Below are 25,895 nucleotides of genomic sequence, written 5' to 3' on the forward strand. Positions count from 1 at the left end.
CAAAACATTTAGAAAGACAATTTACAAATATCACTAAAAATATCATGTTATCATGAATCATGTCAGTTATTATTGCTCCATCTGCCATTTTTCGCTTTTGTTCTTGTTTGCTTACCTAGTCTGATGATTCAGCTGTGCACATCCAGACATTAATACTGGCTGCCCTTGTCTAATGGCTTGAACATGAGCTGGCATATGCAAATATTGGGGGCGTACATATTAATGATCCCGACTGTTATTACAGTCTGTGTTATGTTGAGATTCGCCTGTTCTTCAGAGGTCTTTTAAACAAATGAGATTTATATAAGAAGGAAGAAACAATGGAGTTTGAGACTCACTGTATGTCATTTCCATGTACTGAACTCTTGTTATTCAACTATGCCAAGGTAAATTCAATTTTTGAATCAAGGGCACCTTTAACACTTTCAGATGCCCAGAGAGCTACTAAAGACATATTTAAAACAGTTCATGTGACTACAGTGTTATGAAGCAACAAGAATACTTTTTGTGCGCCAAAAAAAACGAAATAATGACTTTATTCAACAATATCTAGTGATGGGCGATTTCAAAACACTGCTTCAAGAAGCTTTGAAGCTTTACGAATCTTTTGATTAAAATTAGTGGTCGGAGCGTGTATCAAACTGCCAAAGTCATGTGAACATTGAAATTTCGAAACACTTATGATGTAACAAAGCTTTGTTTACTGAAATCACGTGACTTTGACAGTTTGATAAAAGCTTCGAGGCTTCCTGAAGCAGTGTTTTGAAATCGCCAATCACTAGATATTGTTGAATAAAGTCGTTATGTATTTTTTTTTTTTGGCGCAAAAAAAGTATTCTTGTTGCTTCATAACATTAAGGTTGAACCACTGTAGTCACATGAACTGTTTTAAATATGTCTTCAGTAGCTTTCTGGGCATCTGAAAGTGTTATCTTGCTGTCAATGGCCTCACTGAGCCATAGGATTTTATCAAAAATATCTTAATTTGTGTTCCGAAGATGAACGAAGGTCTTACGGGTGTGGAACAACATGAGGGTGAGTAATTAATGACAGAATTTTCATTTTTGGATGAACTAACCCTTTAAGCATGAATCATTGTTCCAATTTCTTTCCATTATAATTCAAATCATATTCAACAGTTGAACTGTAAAAGGCATGCTGAATTTAATTTTATTGCTGCTGGTGCTTTGTTCCATCCAGCTTTATGATAAATGAACAAGTAATCCATAAATAATGATGCAACGTGACATGTTTCAGTTAACTGAGACAATTGACAAGGTTTTCAATCATTCTTCAACAGTTGCTATAATTCTGTCAGCCTCATATATAAACATTGACATCTCAAGTGCTGAAGAACATTCGCCAAACAGACCGTTGACACAGACCTATATGCATTTTAAAGTCCCTGCACTGCTCTTCAGTTCTTCAGATATATAATCAGTGGCCACTGATTCACATTACTTTCTCCAGAGCCTGATTCTTCAAGTGACCCTTTACACTGAGGTAATGCAAAACCTGAGATGAAAGGAATCCCCACAACAAGTTTAAGATTATAAAAAGCATAATCTGAGTCACAGGAAGGACTTATTCATATATGATTGTGAAGCATTTCATTTCAATATTTATGGAGTTAGCCCTCCTTGGCTTTACACTTGATGTTTGAACATGGCTGCAGGGATTTGCTCCCATTCAGACACAAGAGGTCAGGCAGTCAGCATTCTAATTCATCCCAAAGGTGGTTTAGGTCTGGGCTTTATGCAGGCCAGTCAAGTTTTTTCCACACCAGACTAAGTAAATCATTTCTATGTGTACCTCAGGTAATTTTGAAGCGGAAATAAAAAAAAGGTATGGCCCATGTTTGTCTAATGAGATTGCAGAGCTGTATGATTGATTTTCTGTACAGATGTATCTAGATTAGCCAAACCCATTAATTATAACAGGATCTCTATGTACTCTTGGCCATGCACAAGCACACCACACACATAAAAATGCCAACTCATTTACGGTAATTAAAAAGAAATAATTAAATCACGTGCCATTCAGACTCTCTCCTCTAATGAAAGGAGCCACGTTTCTTCCAGCTGCATTAAAATTCTGCTTAAGTGCCACTTGGCTGACCTTGATCCAGTACCATACAACGCCTGATCTCATCAGATCTTCACAGCTCCAGCAGACCCAGAGAGATGACCTCAAAATCAAGAGGCAGAATTATTGATATCGACAATGCCAGGTTTAATTCTCACCGTCTGACAGGAGGAGGAGATTAGACCCTCATGTCAGTGTTCGGGGGTCAGGGACAGGGTGCATACTGTATATGGATATGACATTAGGCTTTGTATATACAGTAATACAGCTAAAACATTACTGTGTACAACAACTTCTAATTTCAATGACTCAATCTGCATATTGATATTAAAGGGTTAGTTCACCCAAAAATGAAAATTCTGTCATTAATTACTCACCCTCATCCAAACCCGTTAGGCCTTCATTCAGAACACAAATTAAGATATTTTTGATGAAATCCGAGAGCTATCTAAATCCTCCATAGACAGCAATTAAACCACCACTTTCAAGGTCCAAAAAAAGGTACTAAAGAAATTGTTAAAATAGTCCACATGACTGCAGTGATTCAACCTTAATTTTATGAAGTGAAAACATGTGAGCAGCACACTGTATGCGTGTGATGCTGATGCAGGAGCCGGCCAATAATGACTCAGCGTTCTGACATAGAACCTGGAAGCGCTGGACATAAACAGCGTAAAAGATTGATACAGAAGAGATGAAATTGTTGAATAAAGTCATTATTTTTATTTTGTTTTTGTGCACAAAATGTATTCTCGTCGCTTCATAAAATTAAGGTTGAACCATTGAACCTTGGACTATTTTCCTTTCTGGACACTGAAAGTGGTGATTATATTGCTGTCTTCGAATTAGTCATATACCTCTCGGATTTCATCAAAAATAAATTTGTGTTCCACAGAACCAAGGTCTTATGGGTTTGGAACGACATGGGGGTGAGTAATTAATGACAGAATTTTCATTTTTGGGTGAACTTTCCCTTTAAAGGTGCTAAAGAGGATCTTTTTGTTGACTGAGAATCCAAAGACTGTTAGTGAGTTTTTTAAATGAGCGCATGCGTAAGAACAGCCCCCCTCCTTCACAGCTCATTTCGAGGGAAAGCCTCCCAAAACTCGTGCACGAGTATTGGAACACGAGTGTTTACAACAGGCATTCGCTGTGTCGTGTTAGTGGATTCATTATGTCGGACTCACCGCAGGTAACTCATAATCTGCAGTTGTTACTCCTGTCTCCTGACGGCGCCTGTGGAGTGTGGAAAGTTACTGGAGCGCGCAGCCGTGCATGTCCCACACAAGGAACGTCATGGCAGTGATTGACAAGCCAGAGGGCCAATCGTTTACGCGATGATCACGTAAACAGTTGGCTGATGTTTTTAAGGCCCTACCTCATGCACAGATGATATTAAGCGTCAGTGTTAGTTCAGGCAGGCCTCGTAGTCAAGCTCTGCTATCAGCTGATTCTCAAATTTCAACCCCACCCATATCAGCTGATCCAATTTCTATGGACTCCATTGGCAACTCTAAAATAAGGCGCATTACTTAAACGCAGCTTCCGTCTCTCTGCCTGCTTGGCTGCTTCCACTGCATGCTGCTTGCAACCCACCTCCTCCCCAGCTCCTCAAACTTGTGTATAACTTAATCAGTGTCATTCTGTTGTCATTGATGCATGCTCTGTTCTCAATAGGGGGATTTTCTGCTGCTCTCCCAGTTAAAAAATGGGAGGTTGTCCCTAGAAGCTGCTGCTGTTCCCGGTCTTGGCTTTCATGGAGCTCATGAAAGGACGGGGAATTTAGAACAGAGCCATACTGCCAAATTGTAACTTTAGCAAATATGCCAATAAAAAATTGACTAAATTTTGTCTCTTGTAATTTTTGACTTAAGTGGTCCTGACTGAAGTATATTAATATTATTCATTTCAGTGCACCTAATAAATAGTCTTTTATCAGTTAGTGAGGACAGTTTCAAATAATACTGCAAAAATTTATAAAACAAAACATCCTCTTTAGCACCTTTAAGTGGATTTTGGTTACTTTGTGGATTTTATATCAATTTTACACATGCACAGAAATATATGCAACATGCAAAATCTTTTTCTAGAAATTTCTCTTTTTTTCCTTTTCTTTCCTTTTCTTTTCTTTTCTTTTCTTTTCTTTTCTTTTCTTTTCTTTTCCAAATGTGAATGCAAAACACTTCTGCTGGAAACAAGTGAATCAAAGGAACCCTCCCAGTTGTCTTCAGCATCAGTTGATGGCACAGCATGGTGCATGTGCATTTGTTTGCAATGATGTTTTTAACTTGCTGTTTTCTTAATGTTATTTAAATGACAGTACTGCACTCCTTTTAAAAGGTTTTAGTTGCTGGTGCAGCAGGTGCACATTGGCCAATTCAAGACATTCTTAGGCTCACTACTTCAGAAACCATGCTGTGTCAATTGCTACTTCATTTTTTAACTAGAGATGTGTTTCTTTTTATCCTGTTAAACTTGCCATTGATCCTCGGTGCTTTTAAAGAGATTTTACAAAAATGTGCAATTTTGATACTTAAGACACTTTTTGACTTATCACATGCTGCCTCTGTAATTGACTCTTGAATTTCTGGTTTCTTTTGTGGTTTTGCTTAGCAACACTTACCCTTTACTCTTATAAAATAACCTGTGATCTTAAAAGGATAGTTCACCCCAAAACTAAAATTTTGTCATTATTTACTTGCCTTCATGCTGTTCTTTCTTCCGGGGAACACAAAAGAAGATATGAATATTATTTAAACTATTTTTTGTTTATTATACAATGAAGGACAATGGGACCCCAAAGCAACATTGGACACTATAGAATTTCACTGTATGGACAAGAAAGATTTTTTTTTTTTTTTTTTTTAATTTGTGCTCCAAGAATGTCAAATGCACTTTATACTTTAAAGGGGCCATAACATTTTATTATTAATATTATTATTATTTTTAATATGTTTCTTGAGGTTCACTTTAAATGTTAATAAAGTTTGCACACATTTTAAGCTATGAAACTTGCATGATGTTTTAAAAGTACGAAGCCCTTTAAACGTACGTCAAAAGACCAAGGCAAATTTGATTTCTCTTGTCATGACCCCTTTAATTTCTCATTCTGTATCTTCTGAATCAGGTACTTCTACAGGATTATATGCACCATTTTTACAGTATCTTACAACATCATTCAAAATTTTATTGGACATGGATGAGTCAATGTCAAAAGAATGACTCATTCTGTAGAATATTGAGAACAAAGAAAGCAGACATTCAGAAAAGTGCAGATGGCACATCTGACAATATCTCCATTCCATCAGCCAGAGTATTTCCTCAGACGAGTGACAGAAGGGGAGAAACCTTCTCCAAGTCCTGAGAGATGAGACCACTGAGTCAAACAAGACAGCAGGAATATCTAGAGACAACTGATACAGGCTGTCGGATTGTTAAGTTAGAAGTGCTTGGCATCTAAACACATCCCCTATGGGAGAAAAGCTGTTCAAGAAACCCTTCAAATATACAAGTGAAATCCAGAACTCTAATGGCCGAGGACTAGACTGCATCAGCTAAATAGTCTAACATCAAAGATGTAAAAAAAGTTAAAAGTTTTTCTTTTTGAATAAATCTGCGAATGTCAACAATTCTGTGTTTTTCTGTCAATATGGGGTGCTGTGTGTACATCAATGAGAAAAAAAAAATAACTTAAATGATTTTAGCAAATGGCTGCAATATAACAAAGAGTGAAAAAATTAAGTGGGTCTGAATACTTTCTGTACCCACTGTATATAAAAAGATACATACAACATGTAGACACTGTAGGTTTATAAACGATACATTTACCATTACCAGTACAATTTTTTTATACCTTTTGAGAGTAATTAATTTCAGGTTAGGTCTAAGTATAGGGCTTGTCATTCAGTAAAAATTTGTATTCCATCTGCAGTAGTTTTAAACTGTTGGCCTTCTGTATGTACAAATACAGACTTTTGTCTCAGTTTTTCAGAGTTTTACACCATGACTGTGCCATTTTTAAAATGCTTTATCAAGGTCAGTATTGGAGGAGGATTATGATATTTTGTTTCAATGCATCATTTTTTTAAACAGTTATTTGCACTAAATTAACTCATTACACTGAAAGTCCTGATTCTAACATTTAATGATTCACATCATTTAATACAGTAATTACGCTAATAGCAAATAATTGCAATTCTATTAACAGCCTCTTGACATTCAAACATTTTGAATTCTTATGCAAATTAGCAATATATTCAAGCATGGTCATCTTTACTAAATATATGATAAAAATCATAATAGTAATAGTGCGAGTTTGTGGCCTTGAATACATTTCCCATTTGAGTGGTTATATGTATATATGTTCATTTCATTACATTAATTATGAAATTACATACAAACGGTGACTGGCTCCCTCAAGATAATGTTAATTTGCATTATTATTAGGTGTTGAAACAAACCAAGACTGATATGTTGCAGAAAGTTTCATTGTTGCCGTGTGATTATGGAAATTACAACAAAGAAAAACATTAAACCCGAGCCATATGAAAAAGTAGCTTTGATGTGATTCCCATAGCATTCACATGTCAAAACTCATGAGTCCCAGGCATGTGATTCACAGAGCATAAACTAAAAACAAAAAGCCCAGAAAAGAGCTGCTGCCATTTATAAATGATAACACATTCAATATTAAAACCTGTAGCTGTGATATACTGCAGGAGCATATAAAATTGGCATATATGAAACATGCATAGAATTGACTTATGAACACATCTTCAAGAAAAAAAATATATATTTTTGAGTATTTCTTCAACTATGGCACTTTGATTTTGAAATTATGATTTTGAATAGATTTTACTAGTGTTTAAATATTTTAAAACAGGACAAAAATACTAAAAAAAAATGATGTTTTGCAGTGTAAAAATAAATGAAACAATTCTCACCTCACTGTAATTGGCACCAAGCTATCGTTCCTGATGTTTTGATGAGTAGCTGCGGTCAAAACATGAGTTTCACTGCAGCCCAACCTGGCTACTGGTCTTTCATTCTGGAGAAACACATGGAGGAAACGGTGTCCGAAATTTCGCTCCCGGGCTGAAAGGGAAGAAGGAACATAAAGAAATAAGGGAGCTTTCACTTAGAGCTTATCATAATGAGATTTAGTGATGACCTGTTTTAATTTGGGGCTAGAAACCCTGTTTCAGTCATACTAAATCTCTGACCTTCTGTGAACTCACTCAAATGCTGGTTCTCCTCCGAGTCCATTTACCATTAGTATGAAATAAAACTTACCGTTTAGGTGTGAGTCAATGAATCATTCACTCAACCAATTCATTAAAAAGAACAAAACAATTGACTGGCTCTATGAGTGAGTCAATGAATCATTCACTCAACCAATTCGTTAAAAAGAACAAAACAATTGACTGGCTCTATGAGTGAGTCAATGAATCATTCACTCAACCAATTCGTTAAAAAGAACAAAACAGTTAACTGGCTCTATGAGTGAGTCAGTGAATCATTCACTCAACCAATTCGTTAAAAAGAAAAAAACAATTGACTGGCTCTATGAGTGAGTCAATGAATCATTCACTCAACCAATTCGTTAAAAATAACAAAACAATTGACTGGCTCTATTAGTGAGTCAATGAATCATTCACTCAGGAATGAAATGCACAAACAGGTAATACTGTGTCTTTAATATTAAAGGCACAATATGTAAGATTAAAATGTAAAAGCACCGGCTGTAGATGTAAAGAAAACACCTCCCATGATTCCGCAAAATAAAGGCATCATCAAACTAGGCCTTTGTTTTGAATAAGTGAGCTGCAAAAAATGCAAAATGCAAAAATGTACATATTCTGCCTTTAACTTTATCAATCTGTCAAATTGTAAAAGCAATATCACACTTGCATTCATGCTCTTGGTCTGACCATTTTTTTTTAATACATTCACGTTTGACATCTTCATTTCCTTGTTGTGTCTTCAATTTGTTTGCAAACCAAGTGGTAAATATAAGTACACTGTTTAAGTACATAAGCATATCAAGGTTTACGGCGTACAGACGCACAAGGTATCACAACTAAATCAATAAGCGCCTATTTTATTCCCATCTGAGCTTGAGTAGTCACAACAATATTGTCAAGCTTCCTGCTTGCTGTGGCATATCTGGCAACAACCCCAGTCATTGCAGATGCACTTGACACCTACTGCATGAACTACAGTTGTATTTCTTCATCTTTTTTATGAAAAAGGGATGGGGCGGGGGGTGTAAGGAAATGACAAATTACTCCTTATTGTCCCAATGGCCCTGTACTGGGTCTAACAGAGCGTGCATCCTCTTGTCAGTACCTGTCACCTGTTATATTCACTCTTCCTCTCTTCGGCTGATGACTGAAGCCCAACGGGAGTCTGACGTGGAGCTTGTGGGAAGGTTTTGTTTTGAGGGGAGGGAACGGATGAGATGCAGGTCTAACTCTGAGCATTCTGATGCATGTCTTCTGACTAACTTCCTTTGATCTATAGAGTGATTTCTTGCCTTAAACTCAGACTGGGCTGCACACATCTGAGTGTTACAATCCAAGATCGGAAAAACACTTGGACACAGAAGGTTAATTTAGTGATAGACAAAATGAAAACATTGAGCTGAATTTAATTATTACATTATAGATCCAATACCAATGGTGCCTTGCTGCTCCTTTTTCTTTGAGTTTACATTTTTGAGATAGATTCCTCCCAAAAGTGTGAGCCCACATTGTAATATAATAGGATTTATTTTTTCCCCATTTAAACCTTTAAACAGGTTTATGGAAAATGTATTAAAACATGTTAAAACAAACATAAATTATAATGGGGAGGAAATACTCTGTATTATTTCTAGGCCACTAATCAAATATTAATTTGCGACATTGAAATATAATATAATATCCGCTTCAACAGGCCCTTTTCATAACGACGTCAGATAACTTCCGCCTATCCACAAAGCAGTGGATCTTTAGTTCCGTCTTACCTTCACGCCGGCGACTTCTCAGGAAAATGCTGTAATAACATTAAATGTGAACTAAATGTCAACAGTAAGACTAATAATTTTAACGTATTTACACAGTTGGGTTCCTTTGGTCATGTTATTTATTATTTCCATTCTGTAACTGCCTTGCTTAGGGTTTCCGCTAGCAACTTTAGCACTGCAGACTTGTGTCCTTGAATTGCTTTTTTTATTGCAGTTTTATGACAACGATTGAGTGTCCACACAAATCTGTTAGCCTATTTAGAATATCAAGAATATTGTCTTTAAAAACATCTTTAATTTTAGAAATTGGTATGGTAACGGCATTGCTCATGTGAGATTTATTTATGAGTGAAGGACACCTGAAAGTAGCACATCCACATATAATATCCCAAATAATTAATGGTGTGAAGATTTTAGATCATTTACATCATACCAGTTTAAACTGAACTGGTGCAATATATTAAGATTGTATAATTTGTAAGAAATAGAAAATACAAAATGAAAGTACAGAATATGTGTTCATTTAATGTTATTCCCTGGAGAAATAATTAATGTGACAACGAGTACTGTAGTAAATCCTCTGTATATTTGTGTATGTCTTGTTCTGCAATAAAGAGATGACAAGTTTTTACAAAATTAACTGTCTTCATGTAATAGAAATATATTAAACATTTTTTATTTACTTATGTATGTCATGTTTATCGAAATAAAAATGAAAAAAAATAGACTTTGTTATTTAAAAAGAATAAGCTTATTTTGACTGTTCTTGTACATACTGTCACTGAATTTAGTACATTAAACATTAAATGAAAAGTCTTTTGTTGCACGTAAATGTCGGAAACGTGCATTCATTTCACAAATACATCTAAACAGCTTAATCTGCAATAAAGACAGCAAAGTTTGCAAGTTACTATGGGCAGCAGAAAGAGTACGGCTTCAGTGCTCCATTTTCAACTCCTTCTCCGACTTCAAGCAGCAAATCTCGCCGATCAGTAAGTTCGTTTGAGATCTGCCAAACACATCGCCTTGAATTTACATGAAATTAGGTGACTACAGTCATCAGTGCACTTCATTCGAATGGCTCTAGTATCCTACAGTGCTGATGAAAGTGAGGATCCACTGCTTCGAGTCCAAACTGAAGTGTGACATCATGTGAAAAGGGCCTACTGACAAATGCTTTGACTAGCGCTGTCAGTCACAGGAAAACCCCTTAACTGTTAAAAGGACAAGATATTGCAGGTAATACAATCGCTCACTCGATCTCTTTCTCACAATACTCTTCTACATAATACAGTAAGCTTCAATGAACAGTATCAATTGAGAACAAACAGTTTACGTTGCTAAGAGTGGTTGCTATGGGTGTTGTGTAGTGATACACAGAACTGCTGAAATGGTCATAGCCATGTTTTATCGTGAATAAAACAATGCTATTGACCAATCAGAATCAAGGACAGGAATATAATATAATATAATATAATATAATATAATATAATATAATATAATATAATATAATATAATATAATATAATATAATATAATATAATATAATATAATATAATATAATATAATATAATATAATATAATATAATATAATATAATTACACTATACAATGCTGGGTTAAAAACAACCCAAGTTGATTTGAAAATGGACAAACCGAGCGATTGGGTTGTTTTAACCCAGTGGTAGGGTGGAAATTAAAAATCAGACACATAATTACTGGGCAACAATAATAATCAAAAGGTGAACATTTATTAATAAACAATTTAATAAATGTTTATTGTTTAATTATTATTCATCAAACCTATTAATAAATGTTAATTTGTTAAACATATTAATAAATGTTCATTTCTAACATACTTTGGGCTAATTTTAAGTAAGCAATACAGTAATTTATAAACAATAGTTGAGTTAAATAAAACTACCAAGCAGGTTGGGCAAACATTTAACCCAACCTCTGGGTTAAAACAACCCAATCACTGAGTTTGTCCATTTTCAATCCATATTTTTAGAGTGTATAACCATTTTACTAGATGTCTCTGACATTTGAACCCCACTAAAAGAGTTTAAATTAATCAGTGAACTACGGCTCTGTCTATTAAATGCTGCTCCATTTGAAAGCAGGTGATGGCGATTTAGCGGTAATCAGGGAACCGGCTTTACTGACGAAATGCGCGTGACAAAAGCATTCCATATATCGCCCAGCCCTACTTTAAAGTCAATTTTGAGAATTCCTAGTTTGTGCAAGGAATAATATAATATAATATAATATAATATAATACAATATAATACAATATAATATAATATAATATAATATAATATAATATAATATAATATAATATAATATAATATAATATAATATAATATAATATAATATAATATAATATAATATAATATAATATAATATAATATAATAAGAAAAATGGAAAATACAAGCATTTTGTCTCTTTAGGACCACACTGTACGAATTGAAATAATTTGGATAAAATTGACATTGATCAAAAGTCCATCCGCCACAGAAAAATAAATAACTCACTAATCACATTCATGCCGGGTTGGGAGATCATTCTAATTAAATCAGTCAGTTTCCCTCCTCTAAAATTGATGAATATGTCACTAGCAGAACGAGAGAGCGAACCCAAATGCTTGCTCCCTCTCTTTTTTTTTTACATGGCTAATCTATAAAAGGAATTTCATGAAGACTCTGACAGGTTGAGACATGAGATAAACACTGTCATATTGGCCGTGTCAGGTGAGCTGCATATGCAAGACTAATCTGACAGGGTGGAAGTAAAATGAATTTTCTAACTTGACATCAAGAGCAATCTCATTCAAAGATGACAGTTTCATCCAGCTCTGCCTTTAGTGCCAACAATTTATAGACATGACTCATCTCCCTATCAGGTTATTTAAATGTCAGGTGATTGCCAAGACCGCTGCTACTGATGTAATATGGACTGCATTTCAGTCATTTGGAATAAGCTTGAAACTTTTGAACAATGTAGACCGCAAATGTGACAGTAAAACGATATGATTGATAAAGCACTTGACACTGAATTACAATATTTTGCATATGTAGCATGCATATATAACACAATATTCAGCGGAATAACAAAATGGGTCCACCCACAATTTTTGAAATCACATGCAATTTGATTTTTGACATTTAGAAAGAGTAAATTTGGTGACAGATCGACCACAGTCCATTCAGAAAACTGGAAAGTTGTTTCTCCATCTGACAAGCTCTAATCTGATTGGCTTACTTTAGTCAGACTTCCCGAAGTAAGAACACAAATTATTTTTAATCAATTAGCCTGAAAACAAATTTGTGTTTACAAGGTACCAGATTGACAGTGAGTGCTTTTGGATATAATATTGGTTAATTGGTATGTACATGGTTAATATTTATAGCCAATTATAACGTCAATAATTTGATTGAAAAAAACGAACTCTCATGTACAACCAAGATTTGTCAGCAAGGCAACGTCTGAAAGAACAAAATATATATTCTTGTTTTCCAATAATGATGCTACTTAAAATTTTAATACATTATAATTAATGTAAATCTAATTCACTCAATTACAGGTAAAATCCCCAAATACTCATTCATTTGGAGTTCGGCCCAGCCAAGGGACCATATTTGTTTAGGACAAAGTAATTGAAGAGCATCACCAGCAGGCTTTGCCAATTAGCTAATGGGATCAGCCATCATAACTTTAAATTCAGCCCATAGCACATATACTGGTGTGATTGATTTCACCTAGAGACATTTGCTATGTCATTAACATGTCCTGAGAGAGGACTTCATTACTGGATAAAGAGGTACAGTCGACTGTCCGGCGTTTTAATTTAGCACTGAGGCTTACAGTTATATTCACAGTCTCATAACTCAGTGTGTGTAATCCGCAGCGAGGGAGGCTGGGAAGCCAATTATTCATTAACACACACGAAAGAGTGCGAGTTATCGAGTCAAACTTTCCTCATCGTTTGTAGGTGATTGCTATTCAATAGACACATCAGGTGCAAACAGCGAAAATATATCATGAATGTGATGTCAAAATTAATTACATGCCTCTCAAATCAAACTGACATTATTATTGTAACATGCGCTATGTGTATTTATATACAGCTGTTCAACATAATCTTGGAGCAAGCAACGAGCATGTAGCCATAGAGACATATAATTTATGACGAATATGTCACTGGTTTAGAATTAGCACTGATAATGAAGTCTGTGTTGTAGAAATGCTTGAAGACCTAATAAGGTTTCCATGGTACATTGTATTAGATACATTTCTGCAAAAAAAAAAAAAAAAAACCTAAAATCTGCAGGAATGTAAAGGTGGTTTATCAAAGTATTATGCAAACTCTTTCTGAGTCACAAATAGTAATACATAAGGCATGGATCACTTGACATTAGCATATTTAGCTATTAAAAGACCCCATAATAGATTGGTGCAGGGATGACGGATTTTTGTAGGCCAACCCAGGAGACAACATCATCCTGGTTCCCTCGACAAAAACCTGATACGTTTTTTACATTGGCTTTTGGTTTATTGCAGAAAATAAGGTCTGTGACTAACAAAAGCTTATGATTCTCATTTGCTTTTTTCATTGAGATAATCTTCACAACTTTTATGAATTTTGAAGCCTAAATACAATCGGCAGAAGTTAAAAGGTAGGCTAAACGTAGTATAAAAACGAACTACACCGCGGTCGCATGACTTCAACGTCACCATCAGTAAGCTTCTGACAACCTTTCAGTCTTTGTTTAAAGACATTTTCCTAAAAGTTTGAATTATAATGAGTTTACCTGTTCGGCTGATGACGTGTAATGTCCCCGACAACCTCTACAGTCCCATTCAGCCAACCGTCTTTTACAAAAAAAGTAAAAACTTAAAAAAAAAGAGGGCATTACTGATGTATTTTATATTGTAGAATAAAACATGAAAATATCTTGAGCTTGTGTTCACTGCAGACATTTATTTCAAGCATTTAACCATTGACTTCAGAACGATAGAAACGGAAGTGCTTAAAAGCTAACTCATTTCTGGGTTTTGGCCTACAAAAATAGATCATCCCTGCACTACATGTTTTGACAAGCATTACTCTAATGGCTTATCCCTTTTAAAAATGACCAGTAGACTTGTGTCAGTAAAAACATTTATAATGTTACAAAAGATTTCTATTTCTAATAAATGCTGTTCTTTCTATTCTACAAAGAATCTTGAAAAAGAGTATCACAGTTTCTATAAAATATTAAGCAGCACTACTGTTTTCAACATTGATAATTATTAAGAAATGTCTCATTATTTTCACCATATTAGAATGATTTCTGAAGGATCATGTGACACTGAAGACTGGAGTAATGATGCTGAAAATTCAGCTTTACCATTACAGGAATAAATTACATTTTAAAATACATTAAAATAGAAAATATTCATATTATGGTTTTTACTGTACTTTTGATAAAGAGTAGGGGGTAACTGGGATATGCTAACCAGCTTATTTGAACACAGATAGTATTAGGGGGAGAGGATATACTAAGAGTGCATTTTAATTGACAAAAATTAGCATGCACCCCTGCATGCAAGGCGTGTCATCTATATTTTGGTTGTTTAAAAAAAAAATAAAATAAAATTAAATCTGTATTTATACTAAATATTCATTTTAGCACATAGATGTGCTCACTATACCAACTACAATTTTGATTTCACGGGGTCTGTATGTGCTGTATTCTCTGGTGGCTCTCAGATACTCACTGTAGAGAATAGTACCATGAGGTGTCTTGCTCTTCATTGTGAAATACACGGTGTCCTCAGAGGAATGACTCGTAAAGTGAGTGTCTGACTGAAACAGGGACGTCAGAGACGGCAACTCCAAGAAAGAGGTACCATCAAATCGAGGGAAAAAGACTGTTGTATCTGAAAAAGAAGATTTAAAAAAAAAAAAACAATAATTCTACACTGTAAAACCCAATAAGTTCAAAATACTCAAAACATTTAAGTAAACTAACATATTTTTTTAAAGTTGGTAGAACTTAAAATGTTTGTGACAGGTGGGGCGGGGCTGAGAGCCATGGAAGCGGATCAAGGCCAGTGTGGTGCACAGGTGTCTCTCACTAACAATCCCGTCACCAGTATCCCTTTCCCAACTCATCATAATGTTAATTTACATAAACATCACATTCAGATCTTGGTTAAATGTTACATAGCAAATAACACATGCTATTATAACTATCAGAGAGACATTATCAGCCAACCTAACCACAGGCTCTACTCTTCACCACAGTGGTAACCCTACAAAACTAACATAACAGAACCCCTGAATCCCAACATAACACAACATTAAACGTGAACTTATATCTCCATATGTTAATCTTGTGCAAGAACACACAAAATAACACTTAATTTCAACAGTTATTTATATGGTCTGACGCAAAGCATGCTGGGAATTAGAAATCTGCTGCAGCTCAACTCAGTCATATTAAGTTCAGCTTACTACAATATAATTTTGAGTTCATGCAACTTTTTTCTATTAAGTACAATGAACTTTCATTATTATTTGAGTGAAATAAACTCATTTAATTTAATTAATTTCACTGTTCGGTTTTACAGTGTACTTGTAAAAGGTAACGTTGACAATTCAAGTAAACATACAGCCTTTTCACCACGTTGCCCTTTTTAATGTTGTGACAAATCAATCTTTAGAAGAACAAATATTTAAAAGGCTCTCAATTAATATGAGGTCATAAAAGTAAACACTCATTTAATGTGACACACACAACACACACACAGAGTAGTGCAGGAATGATGTCAAAACTCAGAAGACTAATTCACCACTGGTTCCCTTGAGATTTTCCTATGGGTTTTTATAATGGGGTTTTTCAATTTCCGAGTAAAATAAAGCCTGTGGAAAGCGTAGCTTGATGATACTTTGATGTTTTGTTCTACAACATAAATCTCTCTCTCTCTCTCTCTCTCTCTCTCTCTCTCTCTCTCTCTCTCTCTCTCTATATATATATATATATATATATATATATATTATACTGCATATTCATATTTTGTGTCATTAAATACATTTACTTTTATGACTTTATATTAATTGAGGGACACCCTCGCAGCAGTGTTAATTTAAAAAAAAAAAAAAAAGGGTTAGTAAACAACTGCCAAGGTAATATAGCACAAAATATAGCATTAAAAATGTATACAATTTAAAAAAAAAAAAAAAAACGTAACTACATTTGCAATGTTGATAACTTTGAAAACGCACCATTCACAGTCTGTAAAAAGGGTCTATTGGTGTTAGATGAAGTATAGCATGTCACTCTGACATGTCAACTACTCCTTCACATTTTCAGTCATCTTCAAATACTAAAATACATAACCTGTAGTTATAAGATTATGACATAAATTTTGACCATTTACTAGTATAACCTCCAAGCTGAATGCACAGTCAAGAGCAGAAATGTCTGCTAGGCTCTGATAAGTAGCCTACACACAAAGGCAGGAGGATCCTGTCAGGACCTGTTCTGGAGCAATGTTATCTCCCAGAGGGTGACAGACGACAGTGACTCTAGGGGAAGAGGAAGGTGGGTGTTGTCTGCTATGGTCACGACCTCTCTGCAGCGGTAATGATCTGTTAGCTTTTACACAGAAGGCAATGTATGTAGCGTGACACTGTCAAGGCATATGTGACAAGACTTCAGCATGGCCCATCTGTGGTGAACGCGTGTCAGGGTGTTGCTCATACAGGTCTACGTACCACATATAAAGGTTGATTCAGCAAGATCAAGGATACAGCTCTCAGGGAGGCCGAGAGCGGCAATTTACTGTACATGACTTTGGCAATGACAAACTAAAACGTAACTAACCAAGGGACCAGTTTTGTTTTTTTTGGTAGAGACATTTTTTTAAAAAAATATTTCATATTTTAATCCACACTGCTGCCTGTCATTTCGAAGAATAGTTCAACATCCCAGTATTGGAGTATGTTAGATGTCAGATAAAACCGAATAGAAGCATAAAACTAGGTCTAAGAAAATTTTGAAAAATTAGATTAATCTTACGACTTCCAACAAGTCTTCAAAAATAAAAATAATTGTTTGCACATTTTTAATTTACAACTTTCTATATTATTAAAATTGCATTTATTTTTATATTTAAAGGGGACTTAAAATGTGGAAGGTGGAAATGTAAAAAATAAAAAAATTCCCCTTTTACAAGATGTAATATAAGTCTCTGGTGTCCCCAGAATGTGTGAAGTTTCAGCTCAAAATACTCCACAAATTATTTATTATAGCTCGTCAAATTTTCCCCTATTTGGGTGTGAGCAAAAACACGCCATTTTGTGTGTCCCTTTAAGTGCAAATGAGCTGCTGCACCTTGCCCACTTTCCAAAAGAGAAAGCAAAGTTTTAAACAGCTCGCGCTTCGGGTTGCTCATCAACAACAAAGCTGGACAATCTCACGCAGCCAAAATGATGATTGTCAGTAACGCTGTTCAGCCTTACATTGTTCAAACCGGAGTTGGACACTGATGGAAAGACTCAGGAAGAAGTTACAACTTTTAGAATGCAACTGGAAATTTCTGAATGGTTAGTGGATAAATTTATGTAGTTGCTGTGGAGTTGATTCAACTCATCAATGTTCATCTTAAACTGACATTTTTACCACTTTATTCTGCTTATTTTTCTTTTACAACACTATTTTGTTAATGCATGAAAACATGACAAAACATACAATAGTTTCCATCAATATATATATATATATTTTTTTTACATAAGACTCTTAAAAATGTAAAAAAATATATATATTGCAAATATGTGTAAAACAGAATAACAGAATAGAATAAATAATTTGGAATTAATCTCATGATTTCTGACCAATGACAAAACGAAACTGTAAAAATGTCAGATTCTGTAAAATGTATTTATTTACTCAATATATTAAAATGAATATTACCCAGACCCTAGTTTGCAGACCCCTGTTCTGTAGTAATTTAAGGATTTACAGAACATAGAAATATTAAATCAGATTATTTTTCTTCATTCCCTACATGCAGGCTGGTCTGGTTGTCATTGCAGATGCAGAGATTCAGATAACAATCCATTATGATCAACATGATAAAGTGTTTGGGTCTAACATTGTGTCTAGTGGCTTGTTACAGATGCTGTTTAGGCAATATCTTAACTGCAAACCATCCATCCTGAAAATAATGACAGTGAAAGACAAAATTTCCTCCCAAGCGTCCTGTGAAAAAATAATGAGTCTTTGACGACCCCTTTGACCTTTCAGATCTGCATTTATTTTAGATTATTATTATTTCGATTATTTTATTTGCACATTTAAGTCAAAGCCTGAGCTTTTAAATTGTATCTTACAAATGTTTTATTTAAAAAAAAAAACCAACAGACTATCCTCTATCTTGCTTAAATATGAGTAATGATAAATGCACTTTATCTATACAACATAATAGTGTAGCAGAATTTTCCATTTTCACTTCAGAAATGCATCTATAATCAGATTTTCAGGACGGACGGTAAATCTCTTTAGTAGAACCAGAAGAATCTGTCACACTTGTGTACCAGGATTAATCTCGCCTGTTGCCCCAGAGAATATTACTCTTCCGCTCCCCGCATCAAGCACCAACAGTGACAATAATCATTGTGCCAAGCGGCAAACTCTAATTTGACTCAGACTAAAGGAAGAGAGGCTCCTCTGTCAAATCCTAGACTTGTTATAATAATTCTCATCGAAAAACTTTGTCAGCAAATAAACAGCCCTCGGACTCCACCCACTCCCTGCACCCAGAAGGTCTGCCACCACCAAACAGAGTTTGAGGCTCAGAAAGCGGCCAAGCAAACCGAGCGAGTCCCAGCGCTCCTCTAAGATTGGACTGCAGTCAGACCGAAGGAGCCTTTCAAACAGCTTCCCGATTCCTCTAACTCAGCAGAAAATAGTGCACACTCTCAGGGCTACTGTTTAAGGGGGAGTTTTACGAGGCTGATGAACCGTGAGATAAGCACAGAAACAGTCTTGATGGATAGGCGAAGGGAAAGAAAAGCAAACGACTAGCTGAAAGAGGAGACGGTGCCTTTTTCTTGGGCATCACAGACAACTTCGATGCAGCAAACAGTAGATATTGCGCCATCAGCGGTGAAAATGACTAAGTGATTACATTGTAAAAAATAACTTTTCAAAGTTGTAAATAAAACAGGTAATTGGACCACATTTACATTAAATGATTCAAATGACCCAATTCTGATGTTTTCCTCCCGTATGGAGCAGATGACCTATGAACGTGTAAGCAGGCAAAAAGGACATGGATTCCGATATTCTCAGATTGGTTTTAAGGCCAATTGACAAGAATCGGATATGTGCCTTTGCCATGTAAGTGGACTGACCAATGTTTTGCTGACATTTAAAGATGGTGCGGAAAGCAAACGTTTGTATTATCATTTTGTCTTCATCCATTGCGAATCGTACCATTTTTACTTCCTTTTTGGCTTAAGCTTTTCCAGGTTAGTATGTCTACCTTGGCTTGTTTCACCAAGTGTATAGTGTAAATGCAGATATTGGATATGGATAAATAAAAAAAATGGATATATTCAACAAATCAGAATTGGGCATCAAGACATGCAGTGTAAATGTTGCCTTAGTGTGTGTTTTACAACGAAATACTGTTTCATTAATTTAATTCAATGTGTTACTTAATGTTTCTTTGATTTCTGTGTTTTCTACACTATTTTTTTTAGTGTACAGTAGCAGCCAAAAGTGATGTCCAGAGGGGATATTTGTTTTTAATATGAGGAAAATATTTTACATTTTTTAAATATTTTAAATATGAGGGAAGAACAAAACACTAAACTTGGTTAACGTATTTATCTGAAGAAATTATTTGCAAAAAACAACAACAACCACTTTTTTGACTACCACTTAATCACTTATTAATATTTTGTTAATTCTCTATTGTTTTTGCAAGTGTTCATAATTTCTTTGTATGACAGGCTGGCCAAAAATTATGTCCGCACAATTTGGCATGTTTCATTGCATTATCACAAATAAAACAATTGACTCCAAGGCAGCACAACTATGTAATATGCTTACAAAATCTTTAATACATTTTAAAAATATTTGAATAAAGGGTGAAAATTACATTTTTCTTAGGCTGGACATCACTTTTGGCCACTACTGTACATGCACAGAAACAAGGAATGTCATGCGGTCATCAGAAAAAAAAAGAAAAAAAAGAAAAAAAAGATGTACAGAAACTTGTACCCGAAAAAGCTCGAAGGAATTATTTAATACAGTGTCTGCTTGATTATGTGATATTTCCCATGGGGGGACTACAAATGAGTCAGCCCTGAATATAGCAACCCCCTTGCTTTGCATAGTGCCCAGAGGGACAAATAACATTTCAGTGGATTACTTAATTATCTGCAAATTAGCACTTTGAGAACAAATGGCGGAGGTGCTGAGAAAAGGGCGTAAGAGCACGGAAGTGCTGAGTGAGTTATTGAGAGAGGTCACCGGTTGCCTTCCTGCTTTTTATAGAACGGAAGACTCCTCGCTGACGGTTCGTTTTATCAATAAATGCCTGAATAAACAAAGTGGTCCATGCAAAAAACCTGATCCTGAAACAGGTAAATAGATAAAGTGACAGACAGCTGTAAATGCTCTCTGAAGTATAGTGTGCACCATACAGTATGTGCAGCAAAGCGCTCTTTCCGCCTTTAGAGACTCGTGTGTCAAGATTATGCCCCAAAATAAGTCAGAAAGCAAGCTGAGCAGTTTTATACAGAGCAAACCATCTTGTATATATACTAATGCCCTGACACCAAACCCTGTCTGTATTATTACTCTTGAGGTGTAATGCACATGTGCATCCACAGCTCCCAAAGGAGGGCACGATCTGACCAAGCTGTGAAAAATGCTGAGAGGCAAATAAAGTCATTTCATCTTGATGACAACTTGTCATTAGCAACATTGCTGACATCACATTTTTTTGACTATTCAAATTTCACTTGTATATGTGTGGGTATTGTATTTCGCTTACCATATTCTTGACTATAATGCAGGACTGAGTGTACAGCATACTGTATGTATAAACTGGTAACACTTTACGATAAGGTTCGGATTGTTAATATTTAGTTTAACATGGTATATGCATTAGGTATCAGAGTTATTTTATTCATTTAAACATTTATTAATCTATACAGGTTAATGTTAACTTATACTATTTTGCATTGTTACAGTTTTTCTCAGTCGCTTTGGCACATTTTTTTGAAATTCTCAAAACTACACCACATCATCTAGTCACTTGTGCACATCATAAAAGCAGTTTATCATTCTTTTGAACAAATGCTTTAGTACATTCAGGAAATTTCAATTTCGATTATCAACTGCTAATGTCATGTTGCTCAAAACTTGTGTGGTTCTCTGTTGAATAATCTTACCCCATAAAACATCTAGTCATGAGTTCATCGCATAAGTCATTAAATGCAAAATGGTTGATCTAGTTATCATAATGTGTCAAGTATATTATCCATACATTTCTATTAGACTTTTGTAAATGTGTCCTGAATTGATTCATTTTGCAGTTTTTCACTAATGTATTCAGGGGAATGTAAAGCATTAGATCAACCAATGACACAACCAGTTCTCTAAAGCAGCTAAAAGATGCATGTCATGAATCCACAACTGGAAAGCATATATAGACAGAGCACAACACAAGTTTCAATTTCTGATAATGGAAGAACAACATGGAAACAAACAGGGTCAACAGCAGGGAAGAAGAAGGGTAGGGATGTGTGGTAGAAGGGTAGGGAGGCAAAACAGAGGAAGGCGTAGATAAGGCAAAGGGCGCAGGCACGTTTCTGTTGAATTAAGGGCCACTATTGTGAACTATGTTCTCAATATGTTACAGTATGTTACAATGTCAATGTCAATATGTTCTCTATGTTATGGTCTAAAGATGCAGCCGAACGTTTGGAGAAAAACCTTTTCCTCAATCATTCAAGCATTTCGTAGACATTACAGGTAATGACATTTCAGTAATGTGCACTGTACTCTAATATGGTATGCATGCTATAATCTTAATATTACAGAAGCATTTTTACACTTACAGTAGCATATTATACTTGCATTAGACTTACAGTAGTATCAGTCTCCCATATACAGTAATGTGTCAATTTGTACTGTTAAAATTGATATGCCATACAGAAAAAGTGCAGTCTTGTGCAGTTTCAATCACTGTCATAAAAACCATAGCCATAGTTTACATCTGAAATATTCATATTGACTACATTTTGACTATCTTGTTGGAGAACAATGACACAAGACCTTGTCATTCTGATGGCAGTGATATGTTCATTGACATAAATACTTGCTTTTGAGAGATGAACTAAGGATTTTGAGCAAGTTACAGGCTTTTACAGGCAGGTAATCCAAAATGTTGTGCTGTCTGTATGAATTGTTTTGAGAAATGAACATGCTGTTTTGCATATTTTAAGGATGATTCGAGAAATGTGCCAAAGCGACTGAGAAAAACTGTAATTCATATTTGATCATAATATACAAGTGCAGTTCAAAAACTATGGTCAGTAATATGGTCAGTAAAGAAAATAATACTTTTATTTAGCATGGATGCATTAAATTATGGAAGCTTGTTTAAAAAAAAAAAAAAAAAAAAAAATTGCGACTTTTTATCACACAATTCTGACTTGCGAGTTTACATCTTTTTAGAATTCCGAGTTATAAAGTCAGAATTGTGAGATATAAATTCACAATTGTGAGTTATAAAGCCAAAATTGTGATATAAAGTCACAATTCTGAGAAAAAAATAAAAATTCCCCCACTTTTCTCTGAGAAAAAGAAGTCCGAATTTTTAAATAGAAACTCACAATTGCGAGTTTATATCCCGCAATTCTGACTTTGTAACTCACAACTGTTAGATAAAAAGATGCAGTGATCTTTTTTTATTTATTCCGTGGTTGAAACAAGCTTCCATATTAAATTGATCAAGTATTACAAAAGATTACTATTTCAAATAAATGATGTTCTTTTTAACTTTCTATTCATCAAAAATCATTGTTTTCTAAAGGATCATGTGACACTGAAGACTGGAGTAATGCTGGAAATTCAGCTTTACAATCACAGGAATCAACTACACACACACACACACACATATAATATATACATACATATATACATACATATATATATATATATATATATATATATATATATATATATATATATATATATATATATACACACATACATACATATATACATACATATATATGTATTTTTTGAGCATTTTTTACATAACTAATATAACTAATATTAATGTCACCTGGAAAATGTAAAAACAAAAAACTGAAAATGCATTAATATATGCAGAAATTAATATTACCTGAAATTTATGTTGCAAATGTACTGTTCATTGTTCATGATACCCAATGCATTAGGTGAAGATCTCATTAAATAAAACATAAATATCTATGAAAAGGAAAACCTTTGATCCAAGTGTGCCCTATGAGAAGGGAACAAAAAAGTTATTTAAACAAATATTGCTTAAAAGCTTCATTAAGTAAGCACATATTTTTTTGTGTCAGTACTTAAATGATACAATTCGGCAAAGCAAAAAATCTAGAGGGTTTCCAGCACCTGAGACAATAATAATTTAGTTAGGTGCATTTGTGATGGGAAAACATAAAAAAAAAAAAAAAAAAATCCTCATCCATCCAGCACTGATTCCCAATACGAACAGCAAGGAAACATTGCGGCTGATTTAACACACTCACTTTACTCTCAAGTTATAAAAGTTCCACCAGGGAGACATCACAGAGAAGCAAAAATCATATAAAAATGTCCTTAAATCTCTTTTGCCTTCTCTGTAATTAACTTACTGTACAGTAGAAAGAGATTTAATGGTAAACCTCACAGGAGTCAAGATGCTCTTAGACACAGAGATTTAAACAAACTGAGTGGTCACTAAACTGCCTCACACACAAATCCTTATTTCAAGTAATTTCAAATTCCTGTTGATAGGGAAAGTGACTAAAAAGTGATGTTGACTGAATTGTTTCCACCAGCTTAACCTGAACAACCGGTCGAAATCCTGTATACAGGAATACGGGATATCGACCGGTTGTTTAGGTTAAACTGGTGTTAAACTTTTGTTTCACAATTCTATGTTTCTGTCTGTGGTCCTTCAATTTATGCCACACCATCATCACACATCCTAAAAAGTAAGGCCTTAACAATTTGATCGCCCCCTGGTGGCTGGCTGCAATATAGGTCTTAAACTCCGCCCTATACATGTAATCGAACGGGATGTAAGCTAAACTAAAAACATCAAATTACACTCCAAATATTTTTTTTTATCTGAAGATAGTTTACGTCATTTTAGGTAGTTCTTATAATGCCGACATATGTTCAAGTGTTCGTTTTTTCAGTAAGTTTGGTTTTAGTTAGTTATTTGATGCTATAAAAATGGGGTGTATGATTGAAAGCTATGCTTGTGTTTGAGTCTGCGGGAGCGGGAGTGTGGGCGGGACCTTGACACCATGTCTCCACCTCAAGTTCACTACTGTGCAGGCTCGGGATCCAAATGACATGATCGGCAACAACTGTTTTTGGGATGTTTTGACTTCATTTTTCTACAGTGGAAGTAAGTGGAGACATGTCGTCCATTCTTTTTTACAGGCTCAACCACACAACACACAAAATGAAAGGCTACTAGACTGGTATATCATCTCTGAGGCCAGCTGTCCTCTTATTTGTCATGTGACACTGAAGAGATTCAGTGTGACCCTATTGCTCCCTTTCCATCATGAAGTCACAGACACCCTCTCATCTTCCTCACCCCTTCACCCTCAGGATGTTTGTTGCGGTTTTGCCTTGACATGTTTGCTGATGCTAGCTGGACAACGAGCAGGGTAATTATGAGAAGACTAAATTATAGTGACAAGAAGGTCAGTTTATCTAGAGCTCTCACTAACTTATAACCTTAGAAATTATAGGTTTTAGAAATCATAAAAGACCCCATACTATTTTATGTTGTTTTCTATTAAACATGATATATTAACAGAAACAATACAATTTGGTAACAATAGTCAAGTTGCTCTGTATATAAACAAAACATTGTATTGAAATTTAATTTTTGAAATTCAACTAATTGCAGCTGAAATGCATTTCTTCTTACCTAGTCATACATCTTTTTTCTTGCTTTCTCAAGCCTTATAATATTATTATTTAACTACTATTACTGTTGCTGTACTATCCTTTTAATTCCTCCTAATGATGCACCTATCCTTGATCCTTCTTGCTAACTTTGAACAACAATTTTATTCTTATATAGGGCTGATATTGTCAAAATCAGAAATATAAAGAAAAAATGTACAGCTTTGAAACTAAAAACTCTGCTGTACTTGTCTGTGAAAAAAAAAAGAAAAAAAAAAACAGAAATGAGAAAAAAGGGAACTGAAAAGCAGATTCTCTTTCAACGTCTGTCAAGTGTTAGAAACCAGAATTCACAATAAAGAAGAAGAGCTAAGAGGAAGGACTGGAAAACTGCTTTCCAGCAGCATTATAATTTGCCACTGGTCCCCTTGTCTTGTATATGGACAAACATTTTCGTCAGTTATTCAAAAAGCACTACGATTTTCAGTTAATATGTACTATAAGCTCTCACTTTCAGTACAATACAAAATTGTAAATGTAAAGACATCTTCAAATATGTCTATGCTTGTGTAATGTGCTCATCTCTATACAATTAGGTTTCAAGTGGGATTTTCCATG

At 34.8% G+C, this 25,895-nt stretch overlaps 1 protein-coding gene across 1 annotated transcript in view; it reads right to left on the bottom strand.

Annotated features, from left to right (window-relative positions):
* The window catches only part of eys (eyes shut homolog), a 300,156-nt gene that overhangs the window by 64,087 nt on the left and 210,174 nt on the right, over positions 1–25,895 (bottom strand). The window contains exons 35-36 of the mRNA XM_067386962.1: positions 14,851–15,012; positions 7,029–7,179 (exon numbers count right to left, since the gene is read on the bottom strand). Of these exons, the coding sequence (XP_067243063.1) occupies positions 7,029–7,179; positions 14,851–15,012 (313 nt within the window). The remainder of the gene's footprint in view (positions 1–7,028; positions 7,180–14,850; positions 15,013–25,895) is intronic.

The sequence above is a fragment of the Chanodichthys erythropterus genome, chromosome 5 (assembly GCF_024489055.1).
Source record: "Chanodichthys erythropterus isolate Z2021 chromosome 5, ASM2448905v1, whole genome shotgun sequence".
Taxonomy (NCBI): domain Eukaryota; kingdom Metazoa; phylum Chordata; class Actinopteri; order Cypriniformes; family Xenocyprididae; genus Chanodichthys; species Chanodichthys erythropterus.